This window comes from Pongo abelii, chromosome 15, assembly GCF_028885655.2.
Source record: "Pongo abelii isolate AG06213 chromosome 15, NHGRI_mPonAbe1-v2.0_pri, whole genome shotgun sequence".
NCBI classification, from domain to species: domain Eukaryota; kingdom Metazoa; phylum Chordata; class Mammalia; order Primates; family Hominidae; genus Pongo; species Pongo abelii.
In genome coordinates, this window is record NC_072000.2 from 107,967,598 (window position 1) to 107,985,031 (window position 17,434).

General features: G+C 61.7%; 1 protein-coding gene across 2 annotated transcripts; it reads left to right on the top strand.

The window, feature by feature from the left end:
* The first annotated feature begins 802 nt into the window (after positions 1-802).
* TRMT61A (tRNA methyltransferase 61A) lies at positions 803-11,450 on the top strand. Of its 2 annotated transcripts, XM_054530926.2 has the most exons (5): positions 803-4,658; positions 5,374-5,733; positions 8,008-8,274; positions 9,967-10,301; positions 10,765-11,450. In XM_054530926.2, exons 1-4 carry the CDS (start codon positions 4,463-4,465, stop codon positions 10,236-10,238), a joined length of 1,095 nt encoding a protein of 364 aa, XP_054386901.2. In that variant the 5' UTR covers positions 803-4,462; the 3' UTR covers positions 10,239-10,301; positions 10,765-11,450. The 2 variants fall into 2 exon arrangements, with proteins under 2 accessions (XP_054386901.2, XP_002825183.1); XM_002825137.4 differs by having other exon boundaries at positions 4,520-4,658; positions 9,967-11,450.
* Positions 11,451-17,434: the final 5,984 nt, after the last annotated feature.

Here is a 17,434-nt window from a genome sequence, read left to right on the forward strand (position 1 = left end):
AACGGCCCCTCTGGGCTGGCCAGACAGCAGGTGTCCCTTAAGCCTGGAATTCCTGCACTCTGTGCCCCATGCAGCCTCTTCCCCCAATTTTAGAAATTTCTGCAGCTGCCCACCTGCTACCCCACAAAGCCTGAAGGGCTTAAGTTTCTGTTTCTGGAAGGGATAGCTGCAGCCCCTGGAGGCAGACTTGGGGGAGGGAGAGACTTGGGGGCCATACTCAGGACTTCCTCTGTCTTCAGCATCTGCAGCTTCTCAGAAGGCCAACCCTCCCCTCTCTCACCCTCCTGGCTGAGAACCTAACCTGCTTCCCCAGGTCCCCCATGGGAAAGGACCCCCTTTCCCCTTTCCTGAAGGGGGCCAGCCCCCCCCACACCTGTGGGTATTTCTCGTCAGGTGGGACGAGACTGAGAAAAGAAATAAGACACAAAGTATAGAGAAAGAACAGTGGGCCCAGGGGACCGGCGCTCAGCATATGGAGGACCCGCGCCGGCACTGGTCTCTGAGTTCCCTCAGTATTTATTGATTACTATTTCTACTATTTCAGTGAGGGGGATGTGGCAGGACTATAGGGTAATGGTGGGGAGAGGGTCAGCAGGAAAACATGTGAGCAAAGGACTCTGTGTCATAAATCAGTTTAAGGAAAGGTGCTGTGGCTCGATGTGCACGTAGGCCAGATTTATGTTTGACTTTACACAAACCTCTCAGCGCAGTAAAGAGCAGTATTGCCACCAGCATGTCTCATCTCCAGCCATAAGGCGGTTTTCTCCTATCTCAGTAAATAGAATGTACGATCGGGTTTTACACCAAGACATTCCATTCCCAGGGAGGAGCAGGAGACAGATGCCTTCCTCTTATCTCAACTGCAAAGAGGGCTTCCTCTTTCACTAATCCTCCTCAGCACAGACCCTTTACGGGTGTCGGGCTGGGGGACGGTCAGGTCTTTCCCTTGCCACGAGGCCATATCTCAGGCTGTCTCAGTGGAGGGAAACCTTGGACAATACCCAGGCTTTCTTAGGCAGAGGTCCCTGGGGCCTTCCACAGTGTATTGTGTCCCTAGGTACTTGAGACTGGAGAATGGCGATGGCTTTTACCAAGCACACTGCCTGCAAACACATTTTTAACACAGCATACCCTGCACAGCCCTAAATCCATTAAACCTTGAGTCAACACAGCACATGTTTTTGCGAGCACAGGGCTGGGGCTAGGGTTACAGATTAACAGCATCTCAAGGCAGAAGATTTTTCTTAGTACAGAACAAAATGGAGTTTCTTATGTCTACTTCTTTCTACACAGACACGGTAGCAGTCTGATCTCTTTCTTTCCCCTACACTTTCCTTCCACAGGCAAGGTCAGAACTGCAGATATGAGGTCCAGAGGGCAGGGCTGCCTACAGCAAGCAGTGAGCCTGGCACTGGGGCGGCTCCGGCCTGGGGCCGCTGGCAACCCTCAGCTTTCTGAGGTGGGTGTTTTTGTCCCCAGTGTGCAGAAAGAAGATCATTTTATTTTTGTTTTTATTCTGTTGAGACAGGGATCTTGCTGTGTTGGCCAGGCTGGCCTCAATGTGCAGATAGATCAGAAGTTGGGTGACAGAGGTGTCCAGTCATGGGCCCAGCAATCCTTCCACCGTCCCAGAGCACTGGCCCTGTGCTAGCCTGCCTGGGGCAGACCGACAGTGTAGGGGGACCAGGCAGCTGTGACGGGGACAGCAGCAGCAGATAACAGTGGGGAGGTGGCCTTCAGACCCAAATGTCAGGGTGAGACCCCCCAGGCAGGGGCTGATTGGGAGTCTTAGTGGCCCCCAGAGCAGGTGCACAAGGGGAGGGGCTTGGAAGGTGCCAGCCTCCCCTCCAGCTGACCTCCCCTGTCCACAGCCCCTGCTCTCCCCGGGGCCCACAGGGGCTGCTTTGGCAGCATCCAGGCAGGAGGCTGCATGACGTTACCAGGCCAGTGTTTGGTCCAGGTTCCTCAGAAATCACACCTGGTTACACAAGAACCACTGGGCCTGGAGGGGGCTTCAAAGGAGGCCCAGGTCTTTTATCCACAGAACATGACCCAGTTCAGCAGGTCAGGCACAGGATAGACTCCAGGCAGGGCACTGGACTCTATCCTTGTAGTCTGCTCCTCTGCAGAGTGCAGCCGGAGGCAGCATTGCTTCTTCCCAGTGCCCTGCCCCTGAGTTCGGCAGAGCCCGAAGAGGAAGTGGGCTGAGGTCAGGAGAGGGACAGGGGCTGACTGGGGTTCACAGAGCACAGTGGGGTAGGAGGCTGTGCTGCTCAGAGGGGAGGGACTGCAGTCACGTGGTCCCTGCCAGGGATCTGGGCAGAGCAGCCTCCCCAGTGGGCATCCTTCCTGCCTGTTCCCACCTTTCTTCAAATCGGCCATTGGTTCTCTGAAGCCGGTTTACTGGCTTTAATTCTTAATTAAGAGATAGGGTCTTGCTATGTTGTCCAGGCGGAACTCCAACTCCTGGCCTCAAGCAGTCTTCCCTCCTCAGCCTCCTCAGTGCTGAGCTTTGTGGGTTTATTAGCTTTAAATCCTAATCCCACTTTGACCTCACTGGCTGTGACTTCAGGCAACAAACTCTCTGAGTTTCAGTTTCCCCATCTGTAAAGTGTTCCCTCCCTCCTAGGATCCTGGGGAGAATTCAATGAGATGGCACAGCTGGGCATATACAGCATCAGCTCTTGTTAGGGGAGCCCCAATACAAACTCTGCACAGGGAATCATCAGCTGAGGTAGGGGGTGTTGGTTCTGCTTGAGGACTCAGGCTGGGGACTGGGGCAGGCTCAGATGGAGCAGGTGGGCAGGGCTGAGGAGGCTGCCTGGAGGAAGGGGCACTGGAGGAGTTGACCAGCCAGTAATAGACAGACAGGCAAGAGGGAAGTCGGAACCAAGGGAAACCACCGCCGAGTCACCAAGTCCTACCTTAGGCCCTTATAGGCACCCGGCCCTGACTCCACACCAACCACAGCTGAGAGGCTGTGGAAGAGAAACCCAAGAGAAGTGGAAAGTCAGAATCCCCCAGGGGAGAAATTAGGGGGTGACTCAGGTGGGTGCATCATCAAGGGAGAGAAGCATCCGCTGGAATACAGGTTGGGGAGCTGTGGATGGGGCTGGGTTGTTTCAACGTTGAGAGTAGAAGGCAGGGAGGCCATAAGGCAGAAGTAGAGGCAGCTGGTGGCCAGCATGGTGGCCCCACAGGGACAGGAACCCACAGAGAGTGGGAGGCCACGGAAGGCCTCTCACCAGCTTACTCCTGGGGGCTCTCGGCCACAGCTAGGGCAGGGACACAGAGGGGCTGAGGTTGGACCCCTAGGTTTCCATGATGGACCCTGAGAAGCCAATGCAAGGGCCACAAACACCCTGGCCTGGCCTGCCCCAGACGCAAGAGTTGAGAGTGCTCTACGGGCTGCCAGGGCTCCAGAGGGGAGCTCGCTCTGCAGGAGCCTGGCCACCTCATTTTACCAGGCTGGACTGGCTGAGTGACTGGGGAGGGTGCCCTAGGGTCATTGCTAACTGGCTTGGGTTCGGGCGCAAGCTAAACCCTAGGCTGGGAAGGGGGGTCTCTGTTCCTTTCCAAGCTCTGGTCCTGAGAGCTAAGAGCTGGAGGAAGAAAATCCGTGTCCCCTGCCCCCGCTCCCCTGCACACACACTCCACAGAGGAGCCAGCTGGGAATGGTGTTGCTGAGACAGAACACCACTCCCGCTTCCCTTTTCTACCCATCTTCCAGCAGCACCTCCTCCAGTCTCCTGCTCAAGCTCCTCACCAGACCCAAAAGTGGGCCCAAGTCATCCAGTTCTCATTATGCCTTGGTTCCCAGAAGGGGACACAGGACCCCCACTCCCTCCTAGAAGCAGCTCTGCACTCAGGAGAACGTGTCCCCGTCGGGGGAGGCAAGGCCTGGGCGGAAGGCCACTTCTGCAGACTTTTCCAGGCCCCCATCTGCTGCACAGAGCCCTGGCTGACCCTAGCCCAAGCCTTCTGTAACCGCCCCTTGACCTGCGATTCCTTTTCTGGAATTCATCTTAGGGCCCAGTCAGGGGTGTTCCCAGAGCAGTCTGCAATAACAAAATGTCTATGGCAAAGTGTCCTCATAGAGGACTGGGCAGTGAGCCACGGGCCAGCCCTCTGGTGAACCCCCAGAGGCTGTCAAAGGGGTCCGGGACAGCAGTGACAGCCAGGCCTTGGCTCCTGCCGCCCTTCAAATGTGCCTGGGTGCGACGGCAACCCGCGGCCGGCGTGGCGGGGGGACCTTTTGTTTGTTTGTTATTTGTAGAGATGGTGGGGTCTCACTACGTTTCCCGGGCTGGTCTCGAACTCTTCGGCTCAGAAGAACCTCCCGCCTCGGCCTCCCAAAGCGCGGGATCACCGGCGAGAGCCACCGCGCCGGCCGGCCGCCATATGGATTTTGTCCAGTCTTTCGATCTTCCAGCGACCAGCAAGTGTAAACAGAGCAGCTCACATGAGGGAAGAAGTCGCCCAGGAAACGTCCTCTGGGAGGGGCGGGAAGGGCAGCCTGGCGTTCCCAGGATCCCGTGCGCGGAGGGGGCGAGGCGGGGCGCGACGTCATCAGCGGGCGCGGAGCCGGAAGTGTTGTGGCCGCCGCCGCCGCGCGTCGCGGAGGCACGTGTGGAGCCCCGGCAGCGGGAGCGTCGCAGGTGAGACTCCGCGGGGCTCAGGGTGGCAGGGCGCGGGTGAGGGTGGCCCGGGCCGGGCACGGCGCTCAGGGCCTGTTCCTCCAGCCTCGCATGGGCGCCCCCCACCGGCCCGGCCTGGCCCCTTGCTGCCTCTGCACCGGCTGGGCGGTGTTTGCGTGGACGGCCAGCTCCGCGTCCCCAGCCCCTTCCTGGGGAGCCCTGACTCCTCTGTCATACCCCGCCACCCGCACACCCAGGGGAGCCCTTACTCCTCTATCATGCCCTGCCACCCAGCCCCCGTGGGGGAGACTGGGGCGAGGAATCAAGCCTGGCTTGGAGGTGACCTCATTGGCCATTTGCCTCTCCCCCGCCGGTGGACACCTCGCAAAGGCGCTTCCTTATCTCACATCTTGGGAGTGGGAGTCAAGCTCCTGGAGGAGGGTGATGGGAGGGTCGGGTCCTCACTCCGGGAATCCTTGGGACCGACCTCCGCCATTGCCAAGCCTCAGTCTCTTCATCTCTGATTTAGGCTCATAGTCCCTGTCTCTTGTCCCAGACCAAGAAAGGCTTCAGAGGCCAGGCCAGAGTGCAGCGCTATTGGGCTCCCTGTCAGGCAGTGGCAGAGGCTGAGCTAGCCACACCCCGCCCATGCCCAGTGCTGGGATGTAGGGCTCGAAGCCTTCTACCTAGACCCCTGCCTCCTGACTTGCTCATGCCTACACACACCCCTCCCCAGGTCCTTGGCCCTTGCCAGACATTAGCACCATGAGCTTCGTGGCATATGAGGAGCTGATCAAGGAGGGTGACACGGCCATCCTGTCACTGGGTCATGGTGCAATGGTGGCAGTGCGTGTGCAGCGTGGGGCACAGACCCAGACCCGGCATGGTGTCCTGCGGCACTCAGTTGACCTTATCGGCCGCCCCTTCGGCTCCAAGGTGACGTGCGGCCGAGGTGGCTGGGTGTATGTGCTGCACCCCACGCCCGAGCTCTGGACGCTGAACCTGCCGCACCGCACGCAGATCCTCTACTCCACAGACATCGCCCTCATCACCATGATGTTGGAGCTTCGGCCCGGCTCTGTGGTCTGTGAGTCTGGTGAGTTCCTCAGGCTGCCTCAGTTTAACTCAGAAATTGACACAAAGGTGGAGGTCAGAGCTTCCAGCCTGCCCTTCCTACAGACAGATGTGGCTCCTCAGTTTCTATTTTCACATCTCTCCGGGATACTGACAGCAGGGAGTGAAGGTGGAGGCAAGGAAGCCCATTAGGAGGCTGGTGCTGTAATTGGAGTGAGAGGTGGTGGGAAATGGACCAGGGGGAGCTGGGGAGGATTGGTGCTCTAGTGAGGGTCCTGCTTGCCTTGGTGGGGCGTGGCCAGCTTGATGCTTGGCGCTGTCCTAGGTACTGACCATCAACCTCTAGTCCTCTGTGCTGATGGTGAAGCAGAGAGAGTTGCCCTTTCTGGAAAGAGGCCAGGGCTACCCCGAGGAGCTCCCTGTAGGTGGGGAGCCTTCCCCATCCTCATCCATGATCAGATCCTCACCTGCTACCAATGAACGTGAGCACCATTGTTGTTGAGTCCAGGGCCTGGGCTGTGGGAATCCCTGCACGCATACAGGTGCTGGGGCCGCCCAGTGTGGCGATTGAAGCCAAGATTGGCCCCAGGCCCTGATGCATCTAGGTTGTTGGTGGCGTGTTCCTCGTGGGCAGGAGAGCTAGGGTCCAGGTTCACGAAGAGTGCCTAGCACTGCCATGCTGGCTTTCTGAGGGCTGCAGGTCACCGTGTCCCTCCCTGGGGTGTCTGGGTGGGAGGCGTGGAGAGCAGGACTTAGCCAACCCCATCAGCTGCTGCTCCTGTGCATCCTGTGGTGGGTGCTGGCCTCTCCACCCCGCCCCACTCTCGCGAGAGAGCTCAATCAAGCAGCACCTTCTCCTGGCCTCCTCAGATATGCCAGGTCCCCTCCTAGGAACCGTGAACAAGAGAAACCAGGTTCCTGCCCTCGAGGAGGGGGACACAGCCTAGGTGAGCATCTCAGTGCCGCTGGTTGCTGTGAAGCTTGTGACACAGGGCTGCGTGTCTGAGGGGGACCCAGAGTGGGGTCCCTCCAGCTAGGCCAGGCAGGGAAGACCTCTCTGAGGAGGGGACATTTGAGTTGAACATAATGAGGAGGGACCTACAAAGAGCCAAGGGACAGCTCTGCACCAAGGAGGAGTCGTGCCGAGGCCCTGCAGTTGCAGCATGCTGCCGAGTCAGGCTCAGTGGGGGAGGCAGAGGGGCTGGGAGTGAGGTCGGAGGGGAAGCGAGCTCCACCCCGGAGGCCAACAAGTCTGACTTGCTCCTTAGTGGGAAGGGGGCATGGCCAGGCTTTGCAGAGGGGAGAGGCAGCAGGCTGGGGGCACCCAGGGGAGGGGCTGGACAGGTGGGGAGAGGGGCTGGCCCCTGAAAAGAATGTGGGAGGTGGCAGGACGTGGGATGGGTTAGAGGGAGTGGAGGCACCTTCATGGGTCTGCCCCAAGCGCTTGCGATGCTCAGCGCTATTTGGGTTCGAGGGATGGGTGGCAAGTGTGCATTGGCTGCTCTAGCAGGAGTCTGGAGTGGAGGGGCCTGGGGATGGGAGTGGCATCAGGTAGATGGCCCCTGAAGCTGGAGCGGGAGGAGGGACACAAGCCTTGGCCCTTTCCAGAGGACAGGAAGTCAAGCAGAGGGGCCATCCTGAGGGAAGCTGGGGAGGGAAGCTGGGGGCAGGTGCGCTCGGGAGGACTGGGGCCGTGTGGCTGGTGGCCAGCCCCTGCGTCTTGAGTCCAACCAGGCCAGGGCAGAGCCCCAGCCCCTGTGTGGTGGGGGCAGGTTTGGGCAGGCTTGGTGGGGGTGGGCTGTCTCAAGGGGACCAAGGAGCTTCTGGGGAGAGGTGGGCATGAGGACCAGCAGGGTGGGCCACTGTTGACGGGGATTGAGGAAGGGATTGACCATGCATGGAAGGAGACAGGACTGAGTGATGGGATGGCCTCCCTGTCCCCCTTGCACAGATTTCCCTGGAGGCTCCAGGCAGCTGGGCTGCTCTCATTCCCTATGCCTGCGCTAGGCGGGATAGGGCAGGGTTGCCACTGGCCTCGCCTGTGCCCACAACAGACAGCACGGCATACACAGCCTGTCAACCCCAGCTCACCCCTAGACAGGGTGCCCAACCCAGGGCTAGCCCGGGGCTTTAGGCAGCCAGGACCACACAGCCCTGGAGTGACACCCACCTGTAGCCTGGGGTCCTCCCAAGCCCTGTGTGGGTCTCCAGGGTGAGGTGGGGGTTGTTTCCTGGGAGGCTGTGGGTCCCGAGCAGTCCCAACTGATGCCTTGCCCATCCCATCTTGTCCTGCCAGGCACCGGCAGTGGCTCTGTGTCCCACGCCATCATCCGCACCATTGCACCCACGGGCCACCTGCACACGGTGGAGTTCCACCAGCAGCGGGCAGAGAAGGCCCGGGAGGAGTTCCAGGAGCACCGTGTGGGCCGCTGGGTGACTGTGCGCACCCAGGACGTGTGCCGCAGTGGCTTTGGCGTGAGCCACGTGGCCGACGCCGTCTTCCTGGACATCCCGTCACCCTGGGAGGCCGTGGGCCACGCCTGGGACGCCCTCAAGGTCGAAGGTGCATCAGGGGTTCCGGGAGAGGTACAGCCTGGGCAAGGGTGGGGCAAGGGTGCAGGACTGAGCTCCTGGGATCTCAGAGGGGTCCAGAGACCAAACCACGGCTTGGCAGTGGCCAGGCCAGGGCCCCGCTTTGGCCTGAGGTGAGGAGTGGGTCAGGCTGGCCAGGGGAGGCAGAGCTGGGGAGGATGGGCCCCGGCTGGGCCCTGCTCCTGGTCTCTGGCCTCTCCCAACCCCCCGATGGAGGAAGGTGGCAGCGCCACCCAAGTGCAGGGCAGGCCCGGCCGGAGGGGTCTGGAATTCCCCCCCTGCTGTTTCCCAGTCTCTCCTCCCCCAGGCTCTGGAGCCCAGGGAGCTGGCCCCTTTTAGGGAAGATGCTGGGTGTGGAGGCGGGGCAGCCCTGGGGAAGGTCGGGCCTCAAGCCAGGGAGGTGGCTGGGAGGCCCAGGGTTTTTCCCTTTTCTGGAGAAGGAGCGGCTCAGGCAGCAGGGGCCCCTTCCTTCTTCCCGGCTGAGAGTTGCATTCTGAGAGGGTGGAGGGTGGGGGTGCTGGGCGCCCCACCCCACCTCAAAGATGAGCCGAGGCCTGGTGCGAACAGCAAGGCTGTGGCCGGGGGTCCCCTGCTGGCTCCGGCCCAGCCCTGACTCCGGGGTCCTGGTCTCTGCTGAGGCGGGTAGCTGTGGGGATCTCCACGCCCTACCTCCTAGGCTCCCGGCTCTGGGTACACTTCTGGGCCTGGACCAAAGTCCCAGGGAGGCTGAACCCGGCAGAGCCTCCTCTGAGGCCCACCTGCTGCCTTTGTGACTCCTTCCTCTAGAGTGGAACCCGCGCCTGCCTCTGGGACCTGTCCCTTTCCCTGCGAGCTCCCCCTTCTGGGTCCAAAGGCTCCTGGCTCATTCATGGGCCCAGCATCTCTTGCCGGCCACGGGAGCCCGCTGGGGAGGGTGCGGCGTGCTCAGCCTCTGTGCCCTGTCTAGGCTGTTGTCACACAGAAGGTGCCTCCTCTAACCCTGAACCTCCTGGCGGCCCCATTTTCGGGTACAGCTGAGGGGACCAAGCCTCAGGGACGTTTGAGGACACTTGCCTGGGCCACATACCTCTACCCGGCCCTGGCTTCCCCAGGTCCTCCCTGCCAGGACAGGGACCTGGGCTGGGTTCTCATTCACTGCGGGCCAGGCCGAGTGAAGCCCACGGCTGCCCTGGTGAGAGGCGGCAGGGAGGGGCTGTCATGCTCGGGCTCTGCTTCGAGTAGGCGCCTCCTGTTCCCGGGAGCAGCGACAGCCTCTAATTTCCCGTGACAGCAGCGTCCCCCGCACCACCCCGGGCTGCCGTGCTGTCAGAGCTGCTCCGGGCCCAGCGCTCCAGTAGCCCTGTGGAAGGCAGGAGAGCGGTGCCCGCTGTGGGCCAAGTGAGACGATGGCAGCGCGGGCTTGAGCCGGTGCCTGGCACATGGGAGGGCCTGGCGTGGCTAAACTGGGTGACATGAACAGCGGCGCCAGGCCTCATGGTGGGCTGTCAGTTGAGGGCCAGGCCCCTCTGCCCTGCAGTCCCAGCTCTCTGGAGAGCTTGCAGTGTGTGTTGGGGCTGTCTTAGGCTGGCCTCAGACCCTAGGGTGGGAGTCCAGGGATGCTAGGGCCAGACAGGCCAGGCTCTGCCACCCCTGCCCTCTGACCCTCGGGTCCTGTTTCCCACAGGCGGGCGCTTCTGCTCCTTCTCGCCGTGCATCGAGCAGGTGCAACGCACGTGCCAGGCACTGGCAGCATGCGGCTTCTCAGAGCTGAGCACCCTGGAGGTGCTGCCACAGGTCTACAACGTGCGCACTGTCAGCCTGCCACCGCCCGACCTGGGCACGGGCACAGATGGCCCTGCCGGCTCTGACACCAGCCCCTTCCGCAGCGGCACGCCCATGAAGGAGGCCGTGGGCCACACCGGCTACCTGACCTTCGCCACCAAGACCCCAGGCTAGGGGGCCACTGCCCAGGGCACCAGGGAGCTGGGAGCACCGAAGGGCTGGGCAGGGAGGCCAGAGGCACGTTATATGGTCAGCGATGCCTGCCAGACACAGACGGTGGGGCGGGGCTTGGGGGCCTCCTGGGTGGCCAGAGTGGGACGGCAGCAAGGGCGGCTGTGATGGAGGAGCAGTGCTGGGGCTGGGCCTCAGCCATTCCTGTCCAGCCCTGCGGCCCATCCCAGCTGCTGTTTGTTGCCAATATGAAGTATCCACTGCCACAGCCTCCCCTGGGTGTTGAAGCCAAAGGGTGCAGGTGGGGGAGTCTGACCCCCTCCCAGGTGGGCCTAAGCAGGAGGGGGTGGAGGAGGGAGGGGGCATTGTCCCTGAGGCCACGCTGCATCTGACCCCTGGGCCCCCACGGCCCTGGCTGCCCCACGGGGCCTGAGACCATCTTGTGCTTCTCCAGTCCCCGGGCCGAGGCTCCAGCCTTGGCCAGAAGCTGGGGTGAGCTGACCCAGAATCCCTGCCCTGCTCTCCCCAGCCCTAGGAGACCAGGCCAGCCCAGGAACCAGGGAGGTGACCCTGCTCTCTGGCCTCCAGGCTGATGTCACAGCACTGGGCTCAGCCCAGGCCTGCGTCCACTCATGTCCAAGAGGCGGGGCATCCCCCACCCAGCCAGAGCCCCTTGACATGGGCTGCACTCGCTGAGGCCAGGCAGCGCTGCGGAGAGGAGCGGCAGAGTGGGTTGTCTGCCGCAGGCGACCAGGCAAGTGTGTCGGGGCTGGGGTGTGAATGCCAGCCTGTGAGTCCCGGAACTGTGTGGGCACCCCTACCCCTCACAGAAGCCAAGGTCCCCTGCACGGGGACGACGGTGTGGGGTGGGGGAGGTGCATCCAGGACACCACCCAGGGACAGTGCCTATGTGATCACCTCTTAAAGGCTAAGCTTAGGGGCATTTCCCAAAGCGGGGACAGAGGGTAGGACGCCCAGGCTGGGGGCTCTCCTCGCCCGCCCTGGTGTGTGACAGCCTCAAGGAAGGACCAGTGCCTGTGTCAGCCGTGGGGCCCTTGGAGCTGCCGCTGGTGCCTAGGGGGCCTGGGTTTCTGCCCAGGCAGCCAGCGGCTGTTGGGAGCCTCCATTTCCCCTGTGCTGGGGGCCTTGAGTGCTGAGCTAGCAGGAGCCTGGCCCCAAGTGTGAGTGATGAGCAATAAATGTGCTGTCCCCCTCTGTTCTGAGTGATCCCTAGCAGCCAAGGCCACCCCCAGCTGCTGTCTAGGCCAGCCCTGCCTGCGCTCTGCCCCTGGTCCCTGCTCCTCCCTGTCCTGGTTTGGCATGATGGGCACTCCAGTCTCCAGGACAAAGGGGCAAATGTGTGGCCACCCCCATCTGGCTGCAGAAAAGGCCACTCCTTCCTGGGGTTGGGGTGGTCCAGGAGTGCTGGGCCTTCTTCCACAGCCCTGGGCTGGAATTCAGTGTGGCTGCCTCGGTTACTTGTATGCGCCCCTGAAGGAAGGGTCCACCCCAGGCCGCCTGGTCCCTGCGAAGTGTCACACTGTGGGTCACCGGGGGCTGTGGCTAATGTGGTCCAGGAGGCCTGTGTCCCTGAGAGTTGCTCAGCCCTGCTCCAAGGGCTTGTCCTCTCCTTCCAGGACCCAGCTTCCCTTCTAACTTTGTTCCTCACCTGGGGCACAGAGGAGGGGCCCCCAGTCAGGTTCAACATGGAAGTGGGTGACCCTAATGCCAGGAGCTTTGGGGTCACGCCGTCCCTGGGGTGTCATGAACTGGGTGACGCACACCCCTGAGATCTCAGTTCCCCCAAGCCTGCCCTGCCCCTCCTGGCCACAGCAAAGGCCTGCATGGTGTCTGATGGGTGAACACCGAGAGGTGTTTCTTTGAGGTGCAGCTCCATGGTTTATAGGACACGTAGGCCTCAGGCACCATAGGGTCCAGGTTGTGCCCATTTTCCAGCTGGGGCTGGTTGCCCAGGTGGCGCCCCTGGGTGAGTCACCAGGGTCCGCACATGGAGAGCGGGAGGTCCCAGCCCACCCTTAGTTGTCACATGGGACAGAGTCGCTGTCTCAATCCCCTCGGCCCTGCTGCTCTGCCCTGTACACAGGCCCCCGTGATGACCTTGAGCCTCCAGGCATCCAACCCCACTGTATAGCCCTCTAGACCCAGCTGGGCCTCACCCCACTCCCTCAGCTTGGATCCTCACCTGGCCTTGAGCCAGCATTAAAATCCTATATGTCCTTCAAGACCCCTTCAAATGTCCTCTTCCCAGCATGTTCCCCAGACCATCTAATGCCCAGGCGGGAGAGTCCTGCACACCATGGCCTGAAGGAGTCCCCATAGCAGAGGAGCAGAAAGAAGGCAAGCAGCACCCCAGTTCCGTGATGGGAAGCCTGACTTTCAGAGGTAGGGCTGAGCCCATGGCCGTGAGTGACCGATGAGCAGGCCCAGATGGTCAGCTTGAGTCAGCAGCACGGGCTCATCATGGGGCAAGGATTCACCGGAAACGCCCTGCCTGGCCCAGTGTATACTCGCCTGGGGCCCTCAGATTTTCCCTGGAAATTCCTCCCCCGTCGCCCTGCTGTCCTGCACTGAGACAGTGGCACATGACTCCCGGCTGCCCAAGCCCTGGAAGGTCCCAGACCCTGGCCCTGACTCACCTGCTTGGAGGGTCCCAGTCCTGGGTACTGCCCTAGAGCCGAGATTAGAGTAGCCCTCCCTCAGGAAGCCCCGGGGTGTCAGCTGCTCCTGGGCCTCAGTCTGCCCGACCCATGCCTGCCTCAGGGCCCAGCCCCTCACCCAAGAGCCCCAGAGGCCTGGGCCCGACCTGGGCTGCACCGGTGGGGACCAGGGCAGGGTTTCTGGGTGGGTGGAGGGCAGCAGGCCGGTGGGGGCACACCCTGTCTAGCAGAATGTGATGAGGCAGGGTTGCTCCTGAGGGCCCAAGAGGCCCTCACCCCTGCAGTCTAGGTCTGGGGCTGTCCCCCCAACTCCCCCTTGTCTGCCTCCATTGCGGCTTTGCTCTCTCCACCCATAACCTCTGGGCCAGAAGATGGAGGGTAGGTGGGCTGCCAGGGGACCCGAGTCCCCCAACAGTCCACTGCACAGGTAGGGAAACTGAGGCACAGAGATGCAACTCCGGAATCCTGGCCATAAGTGGTTCCCCAGTGCATGACCCTAGAGGGCAGAGAGTGTTCAGGCAGTCCTGGAAGGTTCCTCAGAAAAGGAGACACCTGTGCAGGTAGACATTGGAGAAGGACGGGCAAGTCGTGCAGGTGGGGTGGGTGGTGCCCCAGAAGCAGTGGATGGAGAGGGTGCACCTTCAGCCTCTGGGCTGGCAAGTGCCATTTCCAAAGCTGCTCTAAGCAGGGTGGGCACTGAACTCAGTGCCCCCACAGCCCCAGGGCTGTTGGGCTCGCACGCCAGCCTGGAGGGGCGTTGAGCGAGAGGGTCCCCTGAGAGGGGCCTGGCTCCTGATACCCTCAGGAGGGAGTGAGCAACTGCTGGGCCTCGCGCCCTGTCCTCACCAGCCACAGAGGGTGGGCGCTGTCACCAGCATGCGTGGGTTGAGTGCCTCCCACGTGCCAGCCCGTGCCCATTCAGGATGCCCAGGCCTGCCCTTCGGGGCTCCCAGGAGCCAGACCCAGATCTGGGCACACAGTGCAGAGTGAGCTGTGGCTGCGGGAGCAGCGGTGGCCTGGACCGTGTGTGTGTGGCAGGTTTGGGTCGGTGTGGAGTGGGGGAGTGGACAGGCCTTTCTGTCCCGGGAGCTCGGCGCACTGCCCGCTCCTGGACACTGGAACTGAGCCTCGAGAGAAGTCGCTTCCCAAGGTGGCCAACGGGTTGGCAGCAGACAGGCTGGGTGCCGGGTGTGTGGACTCCGGAGCCAGCGAGTTGGGCCCTGCCCCCAGTGGGTCATCAGTGAGCAAGGAGGGGTACAGTGGGGCCAGCCTGCTGCCCTGCCCCAGCAGTGGCCTTGCCAGCCCATGGGCCCTCCCCACGCGGAGCCTCTGTGCCCAGGGGAGCCTGCGTGGCCCAGCCCGGCAGCCAGGACGAGGGCGTTTCAAAGTCAGGCCGCCTCCGAAGCAGTGGCGTTGGCGGGAGGGAATAACTCGCTCCCACCAGGCTGAGAATAGCTCAGAATTGGGTCACGCTCACCGAGATCTCCGGTCACAGCCTCCAGCCTTTGACAATAATCAGCTTTCTCCCCGACATCTGTCCCTTCAAAGAGGGGGCAGGCCGGTGCAGGCACTTCTAGAAGCAGCAAAGCAGAGGGGACAGGAGTGGGGAGGGGCGTCCGCACCTCCTGGCCCCTCATGGCAGATCCCCTCCCTCCCTCCCGCCCACCCCATGCTCCCTTCCGTGCCTCAGGTCCCACCAGCTTCCCGCGCAGGGCCAGGTAGGGGAGCAAAGCATGGCAGTGCCCCCTGACAGATGAGGACACCGGCTGGGGGCTGCAGGGAGGGTGGCGCCTGTGCCTGGCCCTCCGGTGCTCTGCCAGCCATGCCCCTCAGCTCCTGAGACTTAGGGGCCTAGAATGCCACTGCCCCAAGCCGCCCTCCTCTCGCCCCTCCCGGTCTATCCTGGGCTCTTCTAACGTGGTTGAAGGGCATGGGTCAGAGCAAGCCGTCTTGCCCCGCCAGGCTTTTGGGGGCTTGTTTCCCCCAGCCCAGGACTTCACCCTGTGTCTTGTTTCCTATCCATTTTCCCGTGTTGGGCCCTCCTCGTCCCAGAGCAGCCTTGAGAGGGCTGAGGTGGGTGGTGTCACAGGCCCTCAGAGCCTGCATCTGTGCTGTCACCTGCATATGCTGCCACCAGGTGGGTGCTGAAGCCATCCTCGTAGCAGCATAGTAGGTGCCTCCTGCACAGAGAGATAGATATGCCTACCACATGCCAGGCACGCTGATTTTGGTTCTTTAATCTTTTTTTTGGAGATGGAGTCTCGCTCTGTCACCCAGGCTGGAGTGCAGTAGCGCGATCTGGGCTCACTGCAAGCTCCGCCTCCCGGGTTCACGCCATTCTCCTGCCTCAGCCTCCTGAGTAGCTGGGACTACAGGTATCCACCACCTCGCCTGGCTAATTTTTTCTTTTTTTTTTTTTTTTTTGTATTTTTAATAGAGATGGGGTTTCACCGTGTTAGCCAGTATGGTCTTGATCTCCTGACCTCGAGATCCGCCCACCTCGGCCTCCCAAAGTGCTGGGATCACAGGTGTGAGCCGCCGCGCCCAGCCAGTTCTTTAATCTTTAAAAACCCACAAGGCAGTTCTTCTCGTGTTCTAGGTGACACCATTGCTAAACTTTAGCCACAGGTATGTTCCTGAAGTGCCCGTGACACTAAGCATCTCAAGATGTGGCCCCTGGACCGGCCGGTCAGCGTCGTCCCCACCCCACCCCTGCTGAGCCGGAACTCCAAGGCAGGGCCCAGGGGGCCCCCTTTCCCCAAGCCTCCAGGTGGCTCTGGTACTCAAATTTGAGAATCACTGCTGGAAGACCCGGGAGTCTTGCAAACATTTTTTTTTATTTCTTAAATAAAAACCCCCTTTATTAACTGAAGCGGCAGCTCTCTGGCAGCTTCCTGCAAGCAGCTGGTTGATCCTCTGAGGCTGCACTGTCAGTTGCAGCTCAGTTTCACCCGGTGTGGCTGGACTGTCTGCTTCTGAGCCCCAGACCCTGTCGCTCCCTGCTGCTCCACTGCGAATGCCCTCGTGCTCCCAGAGAGAAACTGAGGCAGCAACAGCAGGTCGCTGTGCGCAGACCCCGTTGGGCCCCAATTTGAATAAACCAAATGTCTTTTACAAAATAGGACAGTTGGGAAGTTTGAAGCTTGAGTGGCTGTTTTGTGAGTTTAAGGAGTGACCACATTTGCGGGCATGCTGACAAAGTGCTGGGGAATGACAGGGTGGCTGAGATCCAACTCTGAATAACAGGGTTGGGGAGGAAGGGGAGTAGACCTCAAACCAGGCTGGCCACAGACTCCTGGGAGCTGCGTACAGGATTCTTCACACGATTCTGCTGGTGCATTTCTTTGACAATTTCCAAAAGTTTTTATTTTTAAAAAAAGGAGACTGGGTGTGGTGGCTCATGCCTGAGGCCAAGATGGGAGGATCGCTTGAGCCCAGCCTGGGCAACACAGGGAAACCCTGTCTCTACAAATAATTAAAAAATAAAAAAAGGAAAGATGCCCCAGGCCAGTGGCCGGCACTGGTAGCTGGCAGGACCCAGCCTGTCACCCAGGGTGCTGGCACGGCACACGCAGGCTGAATGCGGTCCGGGGCCTGGCCCCTGCCTGGAAGCCCTGGGCCTGCAGAGACACGGGCCCTGCGGAGGAATGCCAGGCCAGCTGTGGGTGGGGGGCCGGCCATGGGTGGGGTGGGGACAGTGGGGGCGACAGGCTTGTTGCTAAGCTACAGGCACAATAGACATTCTGGCTGCCAGGCAACAGGGAAGGAGACGCTTCTTGGCGGGGGAACCCTGAGGGGTCCAGGCCACACTTGTCCCTCAGCAATGTGGCGTGCACCCCCACCCTCAGGCCATTGAGGCTCACTGGCTGCCTGGCCCCTCAGGGTGAAGGGCAGCCACCCTCCTGGTGGGGCTTCAACACTCCTGACGCCAGCCCACACCCAGCTGGGGACCTGATCGGAGGGTGCCCTCGATGGCTCCTGCAGCCCGGAGCCCTGGCCTGCTCACCTCCTCGTGGCCTCTGTCTCGGGGCCGCCTGCACTCCCTGCCTCTCCTGCCTCTGACTGTGCCTGCCTGGCTGGTGCCCCCAGGTGCAGGCGGGCCCTTATGGGGTTCAGAACAGGGCTTGGAGTTCTGGTGGAGCCTCCATCCCCTGCCACCCCTCTCCTGGCCCCAGACTCAGTAGCCCCCAGCCCTGCCAGCCAGGCTCTGCCAGAGCCACACTGCAGGGCCCCTGGCCCCTGTGACTGTCCCTGTCCAGTGGCCTCTGGAGGGTGTGTGCCACTCCCTTCAGGCTCCACATCCTCCCCCCGTGGATGGCCTGCTAAGGAGCTCTGGGCCCAGCTGGTGGCCAGGAGGAGGGAGGCTAGGAGGTCGCTGTGCCTGGTGGCCTTCCCCACCTCACAGACGGTTCCTGAGCTTCTGGGCACAGCAGCCAGCCCTCCCCCTCCCCCAACGCACACCCTCCGTCCCTCTGCCTCAGCCCCTGCCTCTTCCCCCAGCCCTGAGGGTAGAGGTCGGAC